General features: G+C 40.7%; 1 protein-coding gene across 1 annotated transcript in view; it reads right to left on the bottom strand.

Moving 5' to 3' along the window:
- NCALD (neurocalcin delta) overlaps positions 1-22,644 on the bottom strand; it is a 128,007-nt gene that overhangs the window by 7,740 nt on the left and 97,623 nt on the right. Inside the window, exons 2-3 of the mRNA XM_089684636.1 lie at positions 7,509-7,905; positions 3,173-3,278 (exon numbers count right to left, since the gene is read on the bottom strand). Of these exons, the coding sequence (XP_089540762.1) occupies positions 3,173-3,278; positions 7,509-7,886 (484 nt within the window). The 5' untranslated portion in view covers positions 7,887-7,905. The remainder of the gene's footprint in view (positions 1-3,172; positions 3,279-7,508; positions 7,906-22,644) is intronic.

Genomic DNA, 22,644 nt, shown 5'->3' with positions numbered 1-22,644 from the left:
TTATCAGCCCTGCCCAGTTCTCTCTGTGGACTACAAAAAGATGGAGACAGGGAGAAGGAAGGCCTTCTGTATACCAACCCAGAAGCAAGCAACCTAGTGAGATAATGCTGCTCCTCTATAAATGCAGTGCTGTAAGGGCTGTCACCCCTGGACAAGAAATATCTTATTGGCAGGATCACCAGGATAAAATATAGGAAAAAAGCTAGAAGCGAAAAGAACTACAGTCAACACATCTAAGGACTGGTAAACTAAAACAGATTCAATTATTGTTCTTGAAACAATGTTAATGTAGTGCAATGAGCTTTAAAAGACAACTTCATCATTAAAGTTGACCTTTAATTATCCCCACCCCCTGGGATATTATTTACCTTTCTATCCAATCCAGCAAACTGTCCTCTGACATGGTCCTGGCCACATTCATTCCTGTGGGTAGCAGTACTTATGGTGACCTCCAATGGTATTTTGGAGTATGGCATAACCATGTGATCACCATGTTAATACTGATATAGAGGTGGAAGAGTTCAATTTTCATAGCTGCCTTGATCTCTGGATTTACAGATATGTTTGACACTTGGTTTCCAATTATGGTAATCTCTGTCCATTTATTTTTTGATCATGTACTCAGTTTGAAATATTTAGGTTTTAGATAAGTTCACGTTAAGTATATATACATTGGCAACACCTCAAAAGAGAAATGTTGCATGATTTCATGAGTTTGTGTTTTTATTGCTAATAAAATATCCTGGATAGCTATTGAATGCTTTTTCTCACACCGATGTCATGTGTGCCAGTAAACAGACATTCCTTTTAGAAACTTTGATTCATGGCTCTTGCTGAGATTACAATCTATGACTTACCCTGGGTTTCGTTTCAAAAACAAATAATTTAACCACATGGATTTCCGTAGGAGGATCAACAGTACACACCCAGATCTGCAGCAAAGGATTAGATCATATCCTATTGCAGCCACTGACTATTCTTAGGAGTTGAGGGAACTGAGTATATTACACCAATCACCGGCTAAGTGAGAAGAACCATGGTGTGCAGGGAATGTGTGAATTGCCTCTACTGGAAGAGGAAAGTCCACAAGGATTTAAAACATTTTCCTCTATGACTGTGCTAGAATACAATGGTACTTTCAGGAGCTCTTGTTTAACCCCCTAACGCTGGCTGCATGCATACATGTGGCAGCATGTTAGTGGACTTTAAAGGCATAGTTCATCTTTACCAAAAAAAAACAAAAAAACTACCCATGCAGGTTAGGGGTGTCTTCAGATAAAAACAAAACTGTGCAGCTGTGACCAAAGTTGAAAAGTAATCTTGCTATATAGGCCATTTACGGACCTCCTGAATCCAGAATGAAAAACTCAGAGATAGCAACATCCTAGCAACAAGATAGGATGGGATGATGTCAAGAGATTCCCAGTTGTTACTGTTCACCTCCACCATCACAGGAGTGAGCTCTCAAATGGAGAGCTCAGAGTTACTGTATTAGGGGAGAGAAAGCACACCTGAGGGGGTTTGAATCAGAGAAAGAGCTCACTCCTGTGATGGGGAAGGTGTGCAGTAAGTGCTGGGAGTCTCTTAGCAGCGTCCTAGCTGCAAGGCAGAATGGAATAATGCAATCTTTGGGATTTTTTTCAGTCAGGCTTCAGAAAGTACAACTATAGCACGGGCATTATTCAACTTTGGTCAAAGCTGAACAGTCTGTTTTTATCTACAGACATCCCCTACCTGCATACTTTGTTTTTTGGTAAAGGTGAACTATGCCTTTAACTCTCAGCTGCCATTTACATTACATACAGTTTGTGTCACTGTTCTGAACTGAGAGTGATCTCACTTAACACCCCCAGCACTGTGACCACGCTGTCACTGACAATTCCTGTTCACAGCTTACAATCAGGAGCTGATGGATGGCTTACCAACCATGTGATCCCTGCGACAGCCTGTGGTGAGGGAGGCCAGTGAGGAGGGAGTTGCAGTAATCGAGTCGTGATATGATGACACACAAATCTATCTTTCTACTCCTCACCTCACCCCTTCAGTCTCCTCGTATATTACTAACCTACTAAGTGACATATCAGCATGGATGTCACTCCACTCCTCAAACTAAATCTTTCTAAAACTGAGCTCATGCTATTCCCTCCAGCCCATGCCCCCTCCCCTGACTTCTTCATCAAGATCAATAATACAACCATCAGTCCCTCCCCTCATGCCAGGGTACTAGGTGTAATCCTGGACTCCCAACTGTCTTTTCAGCCCCAAATCCAATAACTGTCCAAATTTTGTAGACTTCACTTTCACAACATCTCCAAGATACGCCCGTTTTTAACCACCGAAACCACTAAGCAACTTATTCACTTGTTATCTCTTGCCTTGACTATTGTAATTCCCTCCTCATTGGCCTACCTAATTGCAGGCTATCCCCTCTTCAGTCTATCATGAATGCTGCTGCCAGACTCATCCACCTTACCAACTGTTCCATAACTGCCATCCCTCTCTGCCAATCCCTCCACTGGCTTCCCATTGCCCAACAAATAAAAATCAAAACCATAACATATAAAAGCCATTTATAACTGCTCCAAATTACATCACCAATTCTTGTCTCCAAATATCACCCAAACCGTCCTCTCCGTTCCTCTCATGACCTCCTGCTCTCTAGCTCCCTTGTCTCCTCTTACCATGCTTGTCTCCAGAACTTCTCCAGAGCCTCCCCCATGCTCTGGAACTTTCTACTCCAATCTATCCAACTATTGCCTGCTCTGCCCACTTTTAGGTGATCCCTGAAAACCTCTCTCTTCAGGGAAGCCTATCCTGCCTTCAGCTTATAACCGATCTTCTATTTCTCCTATCAGTTCATCCCCCACAGTTATTACCTCTTGTACCACCAGCCCTTCCCTCTTAGATTGCAAGGTCCAAGGAGTAGGGCCCTCCAAACCCTGATGTATCGAACTATATCATTGCTGTATTGTCTCCCTTTATATTGTAAAGTGCTGAGCAAACTGATGGTGCCATATAAATCCTGTATTATAATAATAATAATAAAACTGGATACTTCCAATACAGGGAATCCACAAGGGGCCCAGTGACAGTACGGATTACTATAGTGCTGAACAGGCTAGTCCTGGTTAGATTGGTACCTATAATGTCTCATCCTAGGACTAGTACATACCATCTCGATTGGTGTCCATTTGTCGGAAGATTTTCTCTGTTCTCTTCTCAGGCGTTGACTCGTCTTCTGGCATTTTCATTACGGAGGAGACCATCTTGTAAATTGCCTGAGTAAGATTAAAATTTAAAAAAGAAAACTGGATCATGATGCATTCCATTGGCTGTTCTCATCAAGAGACCTCATACTTTTCATGATGTTCTATTTAAGCAGCTACATATAACATTTTAACTTCGCATAAAACCCCAGTGGTCAGCATGAGGCCTCCATACTATATTTATACAAATAGTTCAATGTCCTAGGACATGAAGACACAGCATAGCTGACAAGCATAATTCATACATGAGAAAAACTGCTCTGAGATAACTTTGATGATCACAAGGGAAATGACACAATCGATAGGAAGGAAATTCAAAGCTAAAACAGAAGATATAACTCAAGATGAGGACAAAAAAAAAAAAAGCATTGATCTGCAATACGTTTTTTCAGCAAGATTTATTATGCAAACAGAATGTGTCTTCCAACACTGCTTCTTTAAAACTGAAATCTGGGAAAATTAAAAAAAATATTATACTAAATGCCTGTTTGTTCTAGGGAAGCGGCTTCTCTTTGCTGTTCTGCTCCGTCAGCCATAGGCACTTTGACATTATCGCATATGTTAAAGGACCAGCAGTCCTGCATTGTCAGGATGCAAAGGGTCCACTCCGAACTCAACAGAGAGAGAAAAGAGTAAAAAAAAGGGACAGTTTACTGTCCTCCAGACTTTATGGGGGCTAGACTATGGTCAGGGGGAGAAGAAAATGTCCCAGCATTAGTGGGAGTAAACCATGCCTTCGGGGGTCAGCGATTGTAAAATAAATTACACAGTTGCCTAAAGTTTATTTAAAGCCAAGAACAAATAAAAGATAATTTTCCAGATTATGAGTATTTAGATATGGCTGAATGGCTGAACTTGTTTTAGATTTTCGGGCCATATACAGAATTGTACAAAACTTTTATGTAGGTGTGAAGAAATGCTGCAGAGTAAGAATGCTTTCAAAAATATATATTTTAGTTGTTAATTTTTATCAATTTACAAAATGCAAAGTGAGCAAACAGAAGTAAAATCTAAATCAAATCAATATTTGGCTTCAAACGAGCATCAATTCTTAAACAAAGTCAGGGATTTCGTAGGATTAGAGTCCGATGTATGATTAACCAATTATACCAAGCAGGGGCTAATAATCATCAATTTCATATGTAGCTTGAAGCACAGTCATTAACTGAAACATAAAGCTGTGTAGGAGGTTTAAAACTGGTTGAAGAACAGCCAAACTCTGCTACTAAGGTGAGATTGTGGAATACAATTTCATGTCACAGGCCATACACCATGGTATGGCAACAAGACACAAGGTAGTTATACTGCAACAGCAAGGTCTCTCCTAAGAAAAGATTTCAAAGCAGACTGGGGATTCAAAATGTGCTGTTCAAGCTCTTTTGAAAAAGCACAAAAAATGGACAACGTTGCAGACCATAGATGCAGTGGTCGGCCAAGGAAATTTAATGCAGCAGATGGAAGATGCATCATGCTTACTTCCCTTTGACATTGGAAGATATTCAGCAGTGCCATCAGCACAGAAATGGCAAAAACCAGTGGGACTGCCATCTACTGTATGGAGAAGTCTGACCAGAAGTGGTCTTCATGGAAGAATTACTGTCAAAAAGCCTCATCTCCAATGTGGAAACAAAGCTAAATGACTCAACTATGCACAAAAACACAGGAACTGGAATGCAGAAGAATGGCAGCAGGTTGCCTGGACTGAGGAGTCAAAATCTGAAATAATTGGCTGTAGCAGGAGGCAGGTTTTCTTGCCGAAGGGCTGGAGAGCGGTACAATAATGAGTGTCTGCAGGCAAAAGTGAAGCAAGGTGTAGGTTCCTTGCAAATTTGGGGCTGTATTTCTGCAAATGTTGGAGATTTGATCAGGATAAATGGTGTCCTCAATGCTGAGAAACACAGGCAGATGCAATTTATCCATCATAACATACCATCGGGGAGGCCTGTGACTGGCCTCAAATTTATTCTGCAGCAGGACAACAACCCCAAACATACAGACAATGATATTTGGAATTACAGTATCTTCAGCAAAGATAGAGAGTCCTGGAAGTGATGGTTTGGAATCCACAGAGCCCTGATCTCAACATCATGGAGTCGGTCTGGGATTACATGGAGACAGAAGGATCTGAGGAAGCCTTCATCCAAAGTAATCTGTGGTTAGTTTTCCAAGATGTTTGGAACAACCTACCTGCAGAGCTCCTTCAAAAACTGCATAAGCTCTGTGTGTACCTAGAAGAATTGATGCTGGTTTGAAGCTAAAGGGTAGTCACACCAAATATTGTTTTGATATCGATTTCTCTTCATATACTTTCTATTTTGTTCACTGACAAAAATAAACTGGGTAAATCTCCTCAATGGGACAAAGAGGGGCAAAACAAAAAAACAAAACAAAAAAAACATACAGGGGTTATAAACCTCCCTTAAATTTGGGCTTGCAAATGCTAGTTTGAAAACCATTGTGTCCAGCATACATTTAAAAAGCACCAAATAACTTTGTAGAAGCCTTTAAAGTAGATCTAAATTCTTAAGATGCATTCATATTATTAAGGTGTGGTCGTGTCCAGGGGTGACAATTCTGCTCCTCCACAGATATAATACAGTGGGTGAGCATTATCACCCTAGGACAGGAATTGTGTTGCTGACAGGAGCACCAGGTGAAAATGAACGGGGTAGCCAGAAAAAGAAAACAAAAGCAGTCACCACATCTAAGAACATGTGAGCTACTACTGTTTATTTAATTTTAGATGCACTTTAGGGAGATGCTTCAAGCTACTTCTGAATTTCTTGGGTTTCTTATGCATTCACAGTGACTTGTATGTTGAAAAAACAAACCCCATGTACACAGGGGTCTTAGCTGTGAAGTGAGATTCATCTTCTCTTCTCACTGCTGCAATGTTCCTCCTTTATGTCAATCCTTCTGCTGATTATTAAATACTCAGAGAATTCGATTCAAACTTTTAAATCTAACCAGTAAACGTGCTCTACTGTCTGGCTCAAGCAAACATTTCCTCATCATCTTTTAGAAATGATCCCAAATGCAACCTCTATGCTACTCATGGCTTTCTCCTCTACTCACTTTCTTGATCTTCAGCATCCAGTACTTCACGAGTTTATCTTCTTCTCTGGGATGACCTCCCACATTTTGATCAGTACTCTCCAACCCTCTACACATTCATATGCATCCTCAAAACCCATCTCTTCAGATAAGCATGCAGTCCAGTCTAACCTAAATCATTATTTTCAGTCACTCATCTATCATTGCCTCCATGTCCAAGAAGGTAGACATGTACAGAGGCAGGGCACCCGCCTCTCCTGCCTCCACATTGCCTGGCTGTTTCCTGCACTGAATGGGACAGGCCATAGAAAACTGACAGCTCAGTCTTGCATATTACGTAGGGAGAGGACATGGTTTTTTTAGGACAATGGGTTAACACTCAACATTCCAAGAAAGATTTCTATATCTACAGTATTTGATATCTATAAGTAGCTCTCTCATTAATTTGCTTAAGACTTGCACAGTGAAACACGTTCTTATGTTTACAAAAATGAACACAGGTCAATGGACTGCCAATACTTCTAGTTCACTGGAAATAGAACATTTGGTGCCATTCCACACCCTTTATATCTACCTTAACCTGTCTAAGTAAGCATGTAAAAACTAAATCTCACCATACATAGCTCAAGTTTCGGCGGATTCTTGTGACTTGGCTGAAATTCAAGCCATGGGTGGCCATGCCGACACCATCTGTGCAGAAAAAAATTTAGCTGAATCTATGGATTTCTCTAAGAAATCTGTACTTGTATGAATAGTTTTAGGTGGCTCCTTTTTCAAAGAAAAATGAAAAAAAAGTGCACATAACCCATCTGCCTCTCTTCTCTGACCTTGTGCTTGTGTCTACAACATTTGTGAATTGCTAAGATTGGGTATAGATGCACTTTGACTCCGCTACTTATTTTAAGTTCAGTAATGCAAAGTAACCAGTTTATTTTCTTAAATGAATTAGAGAAATTTGGTCTGCTATCACCATCATTTTGTGCTGATACCCCTGGTTAAGAGCCCTAAACAGAGGGATCATTACCCCAAAGGGAAATAGACACAGGCTGGAGTTCAGCTTTCCTGACAAAGGGCTTAGTTATACAATAATGAAAATAATATGTTATCTTATAAAACAGCAAACCACTTTCTACACAAACTACTTCTCCAATCCAACAACAAAGTCACACTGTCACTTGGGCCACTTACCTGTACTATTTCCAGCATCTCCGCTTTGCTGATATAACCATTGCCATCCAGATCATACATACTGAACGCCCACTTCAGCTTCTGCTCCAGCTTTCCCCGGGATGTTACGCTCAATGCTATAATAAATTCTCTAAAGTCAATTGTCCCATCTCCATTAGCATCAAAAGTGCGGAATACATGTTCTGCGAACTTGGAAGCGTCCCCGTAAGGGAAAAAATTCCCATATATCTTTTTAAACTCCTCCATTGTTAAATGCCCGCTAGGACAGTCTCTCAAGAAGCCTTTGTACCACTCCTGGATCTCATGCTCCGTAAAGTCCGTGCTTTCTAGTAAATCCTGCATGACCTCAGGACGTAGCTTACTGTTCTGCTTCCCCATGATTGCGTTCGACTTTCAACTAAAGATGTAAAGAAAAGAAAATTATTAAATAAATTTTTCACTCTCTATTCATGTGTCCAAATGAATGACACACACACACACACACACACACACTTGAAGAAGCACATATTTATAGACTTTTTTAATATAATTTTCATTTATTAGATCTTTTGATATGGACATGGACATTATTTTTGATATTTTGTCTTGTGTTCATAACTTGTATATGCATATTGGATTTGAAAATGGATATTGGTTCACACTATTTTTGTCACCTGATATCTATATCAGCACCTGGTTGCACCCATTATATATTATTTATTTTGAGCATTCTTAGTGAAGCGCGGCACATTTTTGTTAAATATCATTGGTTGGCACACTAGTATGAGTATGTGTTAGGTGCAGACGATTCACAATTAGCACTTTGTATTAATTACCTTTCACATAGCAGCTCACAAGCTTTTACTTTTCATTTGTCCCACCCCACACTACTGACCTCTGCCCCTTCACATCTCTCCCCCACAGTACTGTCCTCTACCCCTTCACATAACCCCCAGCAGAACTGTGCCCCCTTAATATCCCCCCACAACACTGCCTTCCCTTTACATCACCCCACCACCACCACATGCACACAGCACTGTTCCTCTTCACATTTTGCTTCCCCCCCCCCCTTTACATCTCACACACAGCCAGAGTAGTGCCCCCGGTCCCCCTTTACTCTCAATCGGAGGCAGAGCATTTCTGGATCAGGTGTGGAAAGCACAGCACATCAGTGAACAGAGACACTTCTCCAAACCCCCCCCATCTTCCACCGCTGTTAGCACAGCTTTGAATAGAGTGCAGGACCTGATGGGGCTAACTTTCTTTTATTAATCAACAAGTGATTGGCTGCTAGGACCACTCTGCTTCCAATCAGCCGCTGGTTAACTTAAAAAGTACCCCAGCAGCTCCTGTGCTCTATTCAATGCTGTGCTTTGCTTCCCACATCCGATCCAGAAATGTTATGACAGCTCCCGTGCTCTGTTCAATACGGTGTTGTTATTCCACACTCGCTCCAGAAATGTTCTATCTCCTGCTATCAGCTCTGCTGTTATAACAGAGGTGGAGGATCAGGGAAAGGAGCAGCTCCTAAATGGCGTGATCGAGTCCGGATGAAATAGTGGCTAGGTCTGCATCTGGACCGCGGTCCGCCATTTAGTGATGCCTGGTCTAATGGATCAGATTGGATGGCAGTCGGGTGTAATTGGACAGATGGTTCATTTACATCCGACTACCCATAGAGGAGATTGCACTGTGTCCGCTCTGCATAAGTGGAGCGGACACGGACCAGCCATCCGCTTGTTCAGCAGGGATCAGTGGAAAGATCCCCCACTGAGCAAACAGACTCCAATGGAGCCTGCCCCATGTGGATGGGGACTAAGATATATCTTCAGAGTAAACAACAACAAGGAGTCCCGGGAGTGATGGTGTACCCCCCACAGAGCCCTGATCTCAACATTATCAAGTCTGTCTGAGCTTACATGAAGAGTCACACAAACATATAGCATTTGTAAAATGCCATATGACACACAATTACTCTGGGCAAGCTAATAACATGCACAATTAAAGTGTCTGGGATGTCTGGGTAAAATAAAATACAAAAATATATGGAACTCAGAAAATCATGCATACTTACCCATGTTTGTCTCTTTAAAAACACTACAAGTACAGAAATATACCTGCTGAAATGCCAGAAGTCCAGTGAGCACCTAACTTCCTGTTGTAGCTGACAACACAGTGACTCTGCTGCACTAAAATCCTAAACCATATTGTCAGCCCTGCCTGAGTTATCCCTTGCTGGACTACAGAACTGTTCCCTTCTCTTCATAACAAAGGTGTGAGGTGTTCAGCTGTTAGTGCCAGAAAAAGCTAAAAGTAGGTTCAGTTACATAGTTAGTCTGGCTGAAAAAAGACAAAAGTCCATCCAGTTCAACCATAGAAAAGAAAAGAAAAAAAAAAAAAAAGCTATAATCCTATACCCACAGTTGTTCAGAGGAAGGCAAAAAACCCAGCAAAGCATGATCCAATTTGCTCCTGCTGGGAAAAAAATTCCTTCCTGATCCCCCGAGAGGCAATCAGATATTCCCTGGATCAACTTTACCTATAAATGTTAGTATCCAGTTATATTTTGTGTATCTAGAAAAGAATCCAGGCCTTTTTTGAAGCAATCCACTGAGCTGGCCAGAACCAACTCTTGAGGGAGTCTATTCCACATTTTCACAGCTCTTACTGTGAAGAAACCTTTCTGTGTTTGGAGATTACATTTCTTTTCCTCCAGACGTAAAGAGTGCCCCCTTGTCCTCTGTGACGACCTCAGGGTGAATAACTCTACACTGAGTTCACTATATGAACCACTGATGTATTTATACATGTTGATCATATCCCCCCTTAATCTCCTCTTCTCAAGAGAGAATAAATTCAGTTCCTCTAATCTTTCCTCATAGCTGAGCTTCTCCATGCCTCTTGTCAGTTTGGTTGCCCTTCTGTGTACTTTCTCCAGTTCCCCAATGTTCTTTTTGTGAATTGGTGCCCAAAACTGAACTGCATTTTCCAGATGAGGTCTTACTAATGATTTGTACCGGGGTAATGTGATATCTCTCTCTCTGGAGTCTAGAACTCTTAATACAAGAGAGGATTTTGCTCATTTTAGAAACTGCAGCTTGGCATTGCATGCCGTTATTAAGCTTGTGATCTACCAGAACTCCCAGGTCCTTCTCCACCATTGACTCCTCCAGTTGTACCCCCCTAGTATGTATGATGCATGCATATTCTTAGCCCCCAAGTGCATAACCTTACATTTATCAACATTAAACCTCATTTGCCACATAGTTGCCCAATTAAACAGTGCATTGTGGTTGGCTTGTACGTTGGAGACATCCTGTAAGGACGTTATTCTTCTGCACAGAATGGTGTCATCTGCAAAGACTGAAATGGGATTTTTAATCCCAGACCCTATATTGTTTATAAATATATTAAGAAGTTTTGTAATATATAAAAGAAAAATGTTTGCGCTAGATGCGTGATGAAATCTAAATCAAGAACAATAATAAATGCTGCCACTTCTATACAAATAAATATAATCAACAAAAAAAAACCATTCAAAGTGATTCAGTAGTGCAATGAAATATATATGTGCATATAAATAAATAAATTAGTGATCATTAAAATGTGAAAAACTGCAAGTCCATAAAAAAAAATCTTTTCTACCAAATGAATCTTCTAATTCCCAAAAGATAACCCTGTGCAATAAAGATGGCATTCCCCCTTTCGGGTGTGCACTCACCAGATAGCCATGCCTCCCATTCTCATGGTTGGCTAAAATCGCTTATAAAGTGGATCCAAATGGGAACGAGATCAGACAAAATGGATATTAACGCACTCTGCTCATCATCCAATAGCCATGATCAGCTGGCACCATTTCATAGGTTAACACATTTCTAATAATGAGGAACTTATAGCAACATGGATAACACTCTCCTTCTCCTTAATCTCTCTCCTTCAGAATTAGTGGTCCATTTAGGCCTGTTTGTGCTCTTTTCAAATTGTGGTTCCACTGGCTATTTTCTATCCAACCATTCCTGATGTCAGTAGCTCAAAGAGGTGGCCCTATTCTTTGGATTGAAGATTCATTTGGTGGAAAAGATTTTTTTATGGACAGTTTTTCACATTTTAATGATCACTAATATATTTATTTATATGCACATATATATTTCATTGTGCTACTGAATCACTTTGATGGTTCTTTCAGTTCTGTAATAGTTCAGTTGTCTGAGCAGTAGGTGGGAGTTCAGGCTCATTGACTTCTATGGGAATGCTTCTGAATCGCACATGTCATCAGTTGTGAACAGGATAAAATCCTGACCTCATCTGAAGCTAAATCTATCCTGAACCTGACCTGAACTGCTAAGCAACTACTTTGTCAATTAGCTGTAAAAACAGAGCTTCAATTCGCACCATATATGTGTGAATCCAAATACAGGATTTTTGAATCGCACTGAATCCACACTCTGGTTGCAACGCATATATGTGAACAGGTACAATAGAAACCAATGTTTTTTCACGTCATGTAAATCGAATGCGGTTCAAAACCCATCTAAATTTTGCATATATGTGAACCGCCTCTTAAAGTAAAGTAAATGTACTGATGAAAACACACAGACAGCCATTACTGATCCCTCATTCTGAAAGCACTGTGTGGCTGTCGTGTTGATCCAATATCTTCAATACTTTGAGTCTCTGACCCAAAAACAAGTATTCAAAGCAGGAGTTCTGACTTCACTCTGGTTAAGTCCCTGAAACTTTTACATCTTTAGCAGAGAAACTCATGGCTCTGTAATGACAAGCCCTAACCAAAAGGTAACCAATCAAAAAACAGCAACTATTGTATCAATCCTAGAGGACAGGCACCATTTTTTAAACTGAGCGATAATCTGATATCTAGGGACACCCACAGACACCACTGGCTAAGGCCATCAGGTGTTCTGACTTTACTCAGTCCTGAAAAGTTCCTGTAACTTTCATATCTTTTTCAGTGAAATTCATGGCTTCTATTTTTTGGACAAATTGGGTAGTAATCTGACATTAATGTGACTCCCATAGACTCCGCCAGGTGAGGACCATCAGGATGATTAGTGATTGGATAGGTCAGGAAGCCTTGCCACATCGCTCTAGTTTTCCTGCCTGTCCTGCTCCAAAAAAACTAAACATGAATGACTGCTGGGGTTTGACAGACCGTACATATACATCCAACTGCAACTTAGTGTTCTTGGCCAGCTTAATGCATCTTGATTTAGTGATTGTTCGCTGTGTGGCTCTAAAAGTCTCTGAAGCCATCTGACTGGATGCAGCACTGTTGGGCCAACAATTTCCAACAGAAGGATGTTGGGTGGGAAGGGAGCCAACGGGGCTGCCCGCTAAGCAAATTTTGTCCAGTTCATTAGGAACGGTCCAAAACTGGAACATTGTATGGCCATCTTTTGACACAACTAACAGTAACAAGCATTTCCATTGGAAGAGTTCCCCTTGATTCGTATTTAAGATTTTCATAACTTTCTCTAATGGTAACAATGGAAATAGTGAAGCTGAAGCCTCCCAGTAGGGGCAAGTATAGAAATAATCTGACAGATGTTCTAACCCATACTAACTCTACCCAAAACAAATTAAAAAAAAACTGGCTAGAGTTACATTTAGACTTGCCTGCAGGCAACAGATGGTGGCTGGTCTCTGAACAAGTGCTTTGGACTAATTTGTATATGTAGGAAGAGGGGAGAGTTGTGGATTCTGGAGGTGGGGGGCCAGGAAGTAACAACAACTGGCTGGGAAAATCCATTTACAGCCCATTAATTTATTTTCCCATATTTAGCAAATTTTATATGCAAAAGGTGAATCACATAAAGCTCTGATAGTGTAAACAACCATTACGTCAAAGAAAAGAACATGTAAGTGAATATTACCCTACTTCTTAGCGTGGGAGAGGAAGTGACAATTTATGTAAAGAAATGGTGAGAGTGACAACCCCGAGTATAGAATATATTCTGTCCAAACATCTCATCTTTCCTAGCACCCAGATTAGCCATGTTAATAAGTATCTTAAAGTGAAAATTGTAAATTTCCAAAATCTGTGGAAGCGAATAAAAGATGCAAAAAAGTAATAGCAGTTAAGGTTTTAAGAGGACCTGTCTTACAAGCCAGAAAACTCTACCCATGAACTCTAGTCTGTCTAAAAGTTGAATAATGTATGAATGATTCTCATTGGCTAAAGCCCAACTATCAGCTGTTTTAAACAACCACCCCCATATCATAAAAAATAATAAAAACACAACAGTACACGTACCTTACAACCCCAGGCTAAAAACTATTTTTTTCATACCAGTCCCTTCCATCCCACTCTAACCCATCCAATTAGGCATTTTATTCCCCTTAACTCATGAGGCCAGATATAAATCACTTAAGTCCCCCCTCCAGGACTCCACCACTGCTGGTTCTGTGTGCAGAGGGCTGCAAATATAGCGGTGCAAATGAGTAGGGCTTTAAATTCTGCAGTATTATTGTCCCATGACATCCTCTTCTTTTCCAGCACAGACAGTGGGTGATCTACTATATAATCAGGTGTAAACATAGTATTATTTGATAGCATTGTGAGTCCAGGCCATACAAGGATGTCCCCCAGGGGGTGTTTCTATGACCACATGGTCTCACAGGGAGTGGATAAATGATCCTGGGCATCTTTCAATTTCTAAGAGAAGTGATATATAGCGGAGGAGCAAACTTCCGGTAGGAAACATTGGAACTGTACTAGTGCACAGCCAAGCTTTAGAGGACTCCGATGATCTTGTTATCCAATATGATTAAAGTCCAACTTAATTCAGCTGTAAGTATGCACCATGCAGTGGGACAACATCCCATGTTTTGGCTGCGATCGTGCGGTCATTACACTGCAAAATGCAAAGTATATATATAGCCCTCCCCTTCCGGCTCTGCCACCAATCATATCCACCCTGACACCCTGCTACAGGCAGCAAGCCTGTTGGCCCACTTTTATTTAAATGGAAAAAAAAAAAAAAAAAAAAACACACCGGCTGCCCTCGCAGGGTTTTCCACCATCACTTGAAAAAGCAAGGACATTTTTTTTTTTTGTATTTTAAACACTGCTGCTTAGGCCTCTGGAAAATAAAAGTTATGTGCACACTCACCCTGCTGGTCTCCGCCAAGACCCAGGATTAGAGGCTTCCTCCCTCCCAAAGCTCTTTGAAGCCTCTTGACTCCAGACCCTGATCTGAGAGTTACAAAACCCATAGAAACATGAAAAAACAACTTCACTCAAAAATGACATTCTGAAGCCCCCCAAATTGTATCCTTGTGAACCTTCTTACATTACTTCTTTAAACCCAATGACAGGGGCTAGCACTGTCACAACACACTAATAAAAAGAACTAAAAAACATAAAAACAAAATAAAGTAACCCTGGCCAAAAACCATTATAGTTTCCCTTTAAAATATAGTTCTTTTCTATGCAAAGATAAATATTTTTTTTATCTCATGCAGTAAGTGGATCAATAACTTGTGGAATATCATTTACTGTACACACAATCCATAGCCAGCATTATGTTTATCTGTTTTATGGACATCAGTGAAGGTTTATGACAAGCTCTGTTAAAGCCCTGGAATAATCTTCTCCAAACATATGCTGACAATCTGATTTGTTGTGAAGCTTCTCAGATAACATCCCAGCAGGTGTCTTCTATCTCCCATTCACAGCACTTCAAGACCTAATCAGCCTTGACACTATTTGCATATTTCTCACTCCAGCACTCTGCCAGGTTAGCGGGTGAACAGAGTACAAATGGAGAATATGTGAATGAAGGCACTCCTCGAGCGCCACTTGTAATGCCAACTTAGTCGGCTTCTGTGTACTGTGGAAAAATAATCTAAGAGCAGTAACACTGTGTACTATGAATGCCCAAAAAACGCTAAGTGCCCAGGGTGGAAGTAGCATGGCTTGGCGGCATGGGTGTAGGTGGCAAGTAAGTGGTATGGCACAGGGCGTAAGAAGCATGCCTCCCCCTGCAGCCACTCCCTTGCCACGCTGGATACGTATTGCAGTGTTTGGATCACTGTTTAGAAGCTCAATGCAACATTATTACTTTGCATGTACTCCTTTACTCATATGCAGATCAAAGTGGCAACATTTGATCTGCATAGGATGTCAATTAAAGAAGATAATAACCCAACATTTCATATTCCTGTGACTGTTGTACCATGTACCTGTATATGAAAGTATCCTGTTCTCTTTGTATTGCTTCCTTTGTGTGAAATCCCTGTTGTCCCTGAAAGTCCCCCTGCTTTCCTAATAAAAAAAAAAAAAAAAAATGACCACACTAGGCATGAGGGTACAGCATGGGCAGTGTTCTGGATGTGCTCAGAACTCACCCTGCTCTCCTCCAATGATAAGACTTCTGCTAACATGCTCTATCTGCATAGTCGTTCATTGGGAAGACCTGTGTGCTGCTGTTCTGCCCTCCCCCAGCTTTCTAAGACCCTTATGCAGCTGAGAACAGAGGGTATGTGATCACGTATATAAAAGGAGAAAAAGAAAAAAAAAGAAAAAAAAAAAAAAAAAAAAAAAAAAAAAAAAAAAAGGTACAGTATATATGTTTTATATCTCCCCACCCACAGGTTTTCCATACAGTATAGTGAGTAAATGTTGTTACCCAAGTAAAGAAAATGTGTCACTGGCAGGGCCACCAGTTAAAAATAAAGGGGGAAAAAAGTCTAAACAAATTAAAACAAAAACAGCTGCCAAATCTATGGACTGGCAAGCTACTATCTATCTATCTATATATATATATATATATATATCCATCTATATATCTCTATATCTATCTATATCTATATAACATTTTTTTTTTTGTTCTTGGGTTAAGATACACTTAACACACATTATGGTACATTATACATTATAACACATATAGGTATATTAAAATGAACCTGTCTTTGCCCCCTAGATAGCAAAGTAGCAGGCTTTCTGCACTACATGTGCCAAAAACTTACAGCAAACTAACATTTTCTGTAAAGATTTACTTGAGTAAAAAATACTGTACATGTTATCACTTTTTAAGGCATAATAGAGATAACAGGCAAGCTCAGCCCCCCATTCACACTATACAGCATGACACAAACTGCGCAATTTTGCACCCGTTCGTGTGTGTATCCTTGATTCCATATCCTTGATATCCATTTGATATTTCTTCTTGCTGTAGCTTTGCCTTCAATGAATTCTATGAAATAATTCTTACTTAGAGGGAGTGCTGGACATGGATTTTTACAGAATATCAAAATGTAGACAAAGTAATTACTTGAGCCCAAATGACTTGTATTCGGCAGCTCTCCACAAAGATGGGGATCCCCAGGCCAGGACATTCACCTGAGTTGAGAAATCCAAGTGTAATAGGTCAAAGAGCCCCAAATGAAAAATCCTTAGGAGTCCAAAGTCTATATTGTTCAACTGGCTACAACAAAAGACATTCAACGCGTTTCGGCAGCCACACAATCCCCCTTCATCAGTGTCAGGTGAATAAGGTGACAGATTCTTTGCTGGCTAAAGCAGTTCACATATTTCATATTTAGATGTTTGTACGATGATTAGCTTTTAAAGGGTAACTAGATACATAACATTTGCAAAACTGTCCTATGTAAAAGATTTTAACAAAGTTCAAGTTTAAGCAGGAAAACATTTCAGATGATTATCAGAGCAGAACACAAAATGAAGCTAGTACTGCAGAGAGTAATACTTTTACATGTACGGCCTTCTGGTTTTTTTCTTAGGGCTCATTCATATAGATAGCAGGGTTAATAAAATAGGCAGTTGAGCTACTAATTTACCACCCTTTGACCTGACCGCAATAGCAACCAGATGGGGCTGTATACATGTGGTGGCAAACATTTTACACCCTGTTGTGTACAGCAAGCAGTACAACCACCAAACACAACTCATACGTAGTAAATGGGGCTGCACCACAATCACCCTGCAACCAAGTACAATGCAAGGGGTGGTGCGGGCTTTTCAGGGTTTAAACAGGCGGTGGGAAGGTGACATATTGCATTCCAGCCCGCCCACTGCAGAACAGATTTCAGAGGGGTGGCAAGTGTGAACAAGCCCTTCCAATGCAGGTAACACATTTCATATAATGTCACTTTTCCAACACTTTTGTTCTATATTAACGAGGTCCTAGGGATTTATTGCAAGGCAAGCTGTCTTTTCTGTCTGGAAAGCATGAGGATGATCTTTTATGCTTCCATTGAAGAAATAGACAGCAAAAAGAATTCATGCATTTGTTTACACCAAAGTCTTCCTTGGAAGCGGTTACAGGGAATACAGCATTCCACAAACAAATGACATTAAGCAATTGAAATACCAGTAAATATTATTTAGCTTATCGTAAAAAAAAAAAAAAAAAAAAAAAAAAAACACAAGATCCGACTAAACAAAGACCGTACTATCCCTTTATAAGGAGAAGTCTTTAAATCCAGATGTAAACCAGGCTGTCAAACAAAGCCGTAGTGTACTTTGTCATCATTGCTGTAACAAGCGGAGTAATAATGGGAGGTGTGACAGATGGAGAAGAGAGAGGAATCTTATTTTTATTATGACATATTTCAAGTGAAGAAAGAGCCAGGAAGGCGGAGGCAAGTTTCAGCGTTGGGAAGCCACATTTCATTTATCTGTGAGTGAGCACATGCTAATAATATCTAGCAGCTTACTAAAAGCCAATTTACATTTTACTGAAACAGAAAAACCTCCATTTGCTAGTGCTGCATCTATTTAGTAACATGGGGGTGCAAACCTTCCAGTGGTTCCCAGGCTTTCCCACAAGCTATCAATTTCTTTTTATCTGCAGCACTCCTTACTGGTGAAACCTGGAATAACAGTGTATAGAAACAATGGTATTCTCGGAGCACAGATGTTTGTTATTTATTTCAGGCACTTGTATAGCGCCATCAATTTACGCAGCGTTCTACATACATATATTGTACATTCACATCAGTCCCTAACCCTCAAGGGGTGTACAATCTAAGGTCCCTAACTCACATTCATACACATACTAGGGCCAATTTAGACAGGATCCAATTAACCTATCAGCATGTCTTTACAGTGTGGGAGGAAACGGGAGTACCCGAAGGAAACCCACGCAGTCACAGGGAGAATATGCAAACTCCAGGCAGGTGGTGCCGTGGTTGGGATTCGAAACCAACGTCCCTAGTATTTGATTCTTTGATCCAAGAATCTAAGTCAGCCTCTCAACCTTTACAACAGAGGAACCCTTGAAATGACTTTTTGGTCTCGGGGAACCCCTGCTAAAAATTACTGTATATACAGCTCATTATACATTTGTGTGATGGTCAGTGGGAAGAATGTGCCTTACACTTGTGGTCATTGAGAAGAATTACCCCCTTATAGATAGCTAAAAATATCAATGGTGTCTGTGGGAACCTTTCTGAGAGGCGGATATTGCTCATTGCTCAAGGAACCCCTAGCAACCTTTGGAGGAACCCTAGGGTTCCATGGAGCCCTGGTTGAGAAAGTGATCTAAGTGATCATTTAAATTTTAGGTCAGCTTTACTGAAGCAGGAGATTCATCCACCAGTGTGCCTTTCACTACAGGAAGGTTAGTATTTAATGCTGAGGATGTCTGGGGAGGAGAGGTGAGCATTCATGCCAGGGGTTAGAGTTACTTGAAATAGAAATAAAAAAAAAAAACTGCTCCATGTACCAACAAAGCATGTACCTTCCTCTTCAATAGTTCAGAACTGATTTATCACAAGGCAGCATATGGAACCTAACACTTGGCCACTTCATACCTATTATACAGATTACCAAGCATAACAAAAAATATGGGCGGCTATTTTTAAAAGATCAATACATTGTTGTATCACCATTAAACAGTGTGCTAACATTACAGAGAGTTTTTGAGAAACATTCAACGCGTTTCAGATTAAGTCTATTCCTTCTTCAGGGATAAAGCTCTGCACAAAGGTGATGCGATACCATCATACAGTTGGAACAGCATAGATTTCCACAACATTTAAAAACATATGGTGTGTATTTGGACCCACTGCTCCTCCCCAGCCCACATTACAGCAGCCACCGACCAGACACTGAGCTGTACTGATTGCCGCAGAGGGGAACGTTAACGGTAATTATTTTAATATTCCCCTCTGCGGCAACCAGTACAAACTTAAAATACATACTGTATATGTTATCTGATTTAACTGCAAAGTACTTGTATTTCTGTTCAGTCGGTTTTGTGATATGCCTACTTCTGACATTTTGCACAGCCAGGCATCTGGTACCGTTATTTTCTATTCCAGCTTAAAACAGTGTCATGATGCAGATTCGTTGTCCATTAACCATTTGACGCCCGGCCTATGGCCAAATGGCATCCGAAAAAGTGCATTACCTTTCCGGGAGTCCGCAATATGGCGTCCTCCCGTACATAGCGCAGTTCATGCGCTTGCAGAGCCGCGCAGCGGCACGATCTGTCACCGGCTGTGTACCTTGGACACGGCCAATGACATATCTGAGTACCGGCACCCGTTGCCAGTACCATGTGACCAGCTGTGACCAATCACAGCACGTCACATGACAGTTGTATACAATGGATGGCTTCATTCATGCCATCTATTGTATACTACTGCCTAGCTGTGAATGGTCACAGCTAATCACATGCACATGTCATGTGATTAGCTGTGGCCAAAATCACAGCTAAGCACAAAAAAAAACCAAACCTGAATGAAATGATGTCATTCAGGTAAATGCTTGCTTATAGCAAAGTAATTCTTTGCTATAAGCAAATTGTGTGAAAAAAAAAAAATACTGATCACTTCCCCAAAGTAGTACAATGTTACTATGGTAACATTGTACTACTTTGGACATAGTGAAATATGAAAAAACAAATCTTAAAAAAAAAAGAAAAAAAAATTAATAAAAAATTTAAAATTAAAAAAAAATATATATATATATTTTTTTTCACACTGTCACCAGTCAGTGACCCTGATCACCGCCATGCCAGTTATATGATGACGCTGTACTGCACTGGTGACAGTATGTAAAAAAAAAAATAGTGAAAATATGACAAATAGTGAAAAAATTATGACAAAAAAAAATAAGACTTCAAAAAACTCGCCATGCCTCTTATGAAGTACGTCGGACTGTCTACTTTGCAAAAAGGGGTCATTTGGGGGATATCTGTACTATTCTGACATTCTTGGACCTCAAGAAATTAGATTGGCTGTCAGTACTTCAGGATTGATCAATATTCAGATCTATACCATAGTTTGTGAACTCTATAACTTTCCTACAAACTAAAAAATACATCCTAATTTGGGTTATTTTCACCAAAGACATGTAGCAGAATACATCTTGGCCTAAATTTATGAAGAACAATTATTTGCAAACTTTTATAACAGAAACAAAGAAAAACGTGTTTTTTTTTCAAAATTTTCAGTCTTTTTTGTTAATTTAGCAAAAAATAAAAACCCCAGCGATTATTAAATACCACCAAAAGAAAGCTCTAGTTGTGTGAAGAAAATGATAAAATTTCAGTTTGGGTACAATGTTGTATGACCGCGCAATTGTCATTCAAAATGTGAGAGCGCTGAAACCTGAAAAATGGCCTGGGCAGGAAGGTGTAAAATTGCCCGGTATGGAATTGGTTAAACAAAGTCAAAGCAGCTAGGTAACCGAGGAAGCTGCAACACTGAGCCAGGATGAAATGGTGTCATTTTCTTTTGTGTGCAATGTGACAGAAGTATGTAACTTCCAGAGTTGATTGAACACAATTACAAATGCTTAGACAAGTTGAACAAATCAAAATGAATCCATTTCTGCTGTGCACTTGGTGGCCAGTCTGGCGTTCCCCTTTAAGGCTATGTTATAACCCAAGATTAGCTTTCAGTATATAAATACAGAGTGATAGCCTGGCATCTCACTGGTGTTCAGCTGACAGCGGGATTGCTGCCATTGCTACCCAGACTATCACTATTTGCTTTGCTGAGAAAGCTGAAAATAAAAGCAGATTTTGGCAGTCGGCTCCGTTACATTACACTGGTGTCCAAAATGTGTGCTTTGTGAGTTAATCAGCAACTGAAGTCAATCAGATCTCTATATTAAAGCTGAATTCCAAGCAGATATAAAACACAATTATACCAAATGTCCATTAATAAAAAATTAATTAACCAATAAGTATCTACCTTCTGTGGGGTTTTTTTAAACTTTACGGTAGCTTATTAGAGTAACTTTTTGTTCATGAATTGAAACATTTGATGTTGGAAAGGCTCCTGTAAAATATAGGATGGTACTCATATACCGTTTCCCCTAAAGTAAGACCTACCCCGAAAGACCTAGTGCTATTTTTGGGAATTGCTAAAGTATAAGACCTACCTCGAAAATAAGACCTAGTTGTGAGCAGGGCTTTTTTTCAGTCGGAACATGGTGGAATGCCATTCTGCCACCTCCGGCACTGGCCCTGCGCACACCCATATCTACTGTCTCTTATAAACACAGAAGCGTGGCTGAAGTGACAGCACCATCTGCTCCCACAGAACCTCCCTACCTCTGTATTCACTGTGGGACAGGGAAGGAACAGATATCTGCGGGTGCAGTATGCAGTATGTTTAGGGGTGGGGCATCTCCTCCTGCAGCCTAATGCATGGAAGCCCATGCCCCAGGGGTGATCACCGGCCAGTGGGGAAGAGGCGGAGCGGTAAGTGTGCTTGGTGCACTGTGTGGGAAGATAGGACCCAAAACGGGAGTTACTATAGAGAGGGGCCGGCTGCTAACAGCTGTGTTCTGCAAAGCTAGCTAACCATATGACGGCAGTGGAGGGGGAGGGGGGGTGCAAAGGTGAGCTGCAGTCAAGTGTTGCAGAGGTAAATAGAGTCAGGTGAGTTGCAGACAGGGTGCATAGGTGAGCTGCGGCTGGAGGGGTGCAGAGGTGAGCTGAGTTGCAACCCACCTTTTGCACCCCCCAGCCACAGCTCAGCTCTGCACCCCCCGGCCACAGCTCACCTCTGTATTCCACGTCTGCGGCTCATCTCTGCACCCCGTCTGCGGCTCATCTCTGCACCCTGTCTGCGGCTCATCTCTGCATCCTATCTGAAACTCACCTGTCAAGTCACCCCTGCAACACCTGACTGCAGCTCACAACTGTCATCAACCGGC

The sequence above is a fragment of the Staurois parvus genome, unplaced genomic scaffold, assembly GCF_062004578.1.
Source record: "Staurois parvus isolate SC_StPar_1 unplaced genomic scaffold, SC_StPar_1.0 ptg000351l, whole genome shotgun sequence".
NCBI lineage: Eukaryota > Metazoa > Chordata > Amphibia > Anura > Ranidae > Staurois > Staurois parvus.
This window is presented reverse-complemented; position numbering and strand designations above follow the sequence as displayed.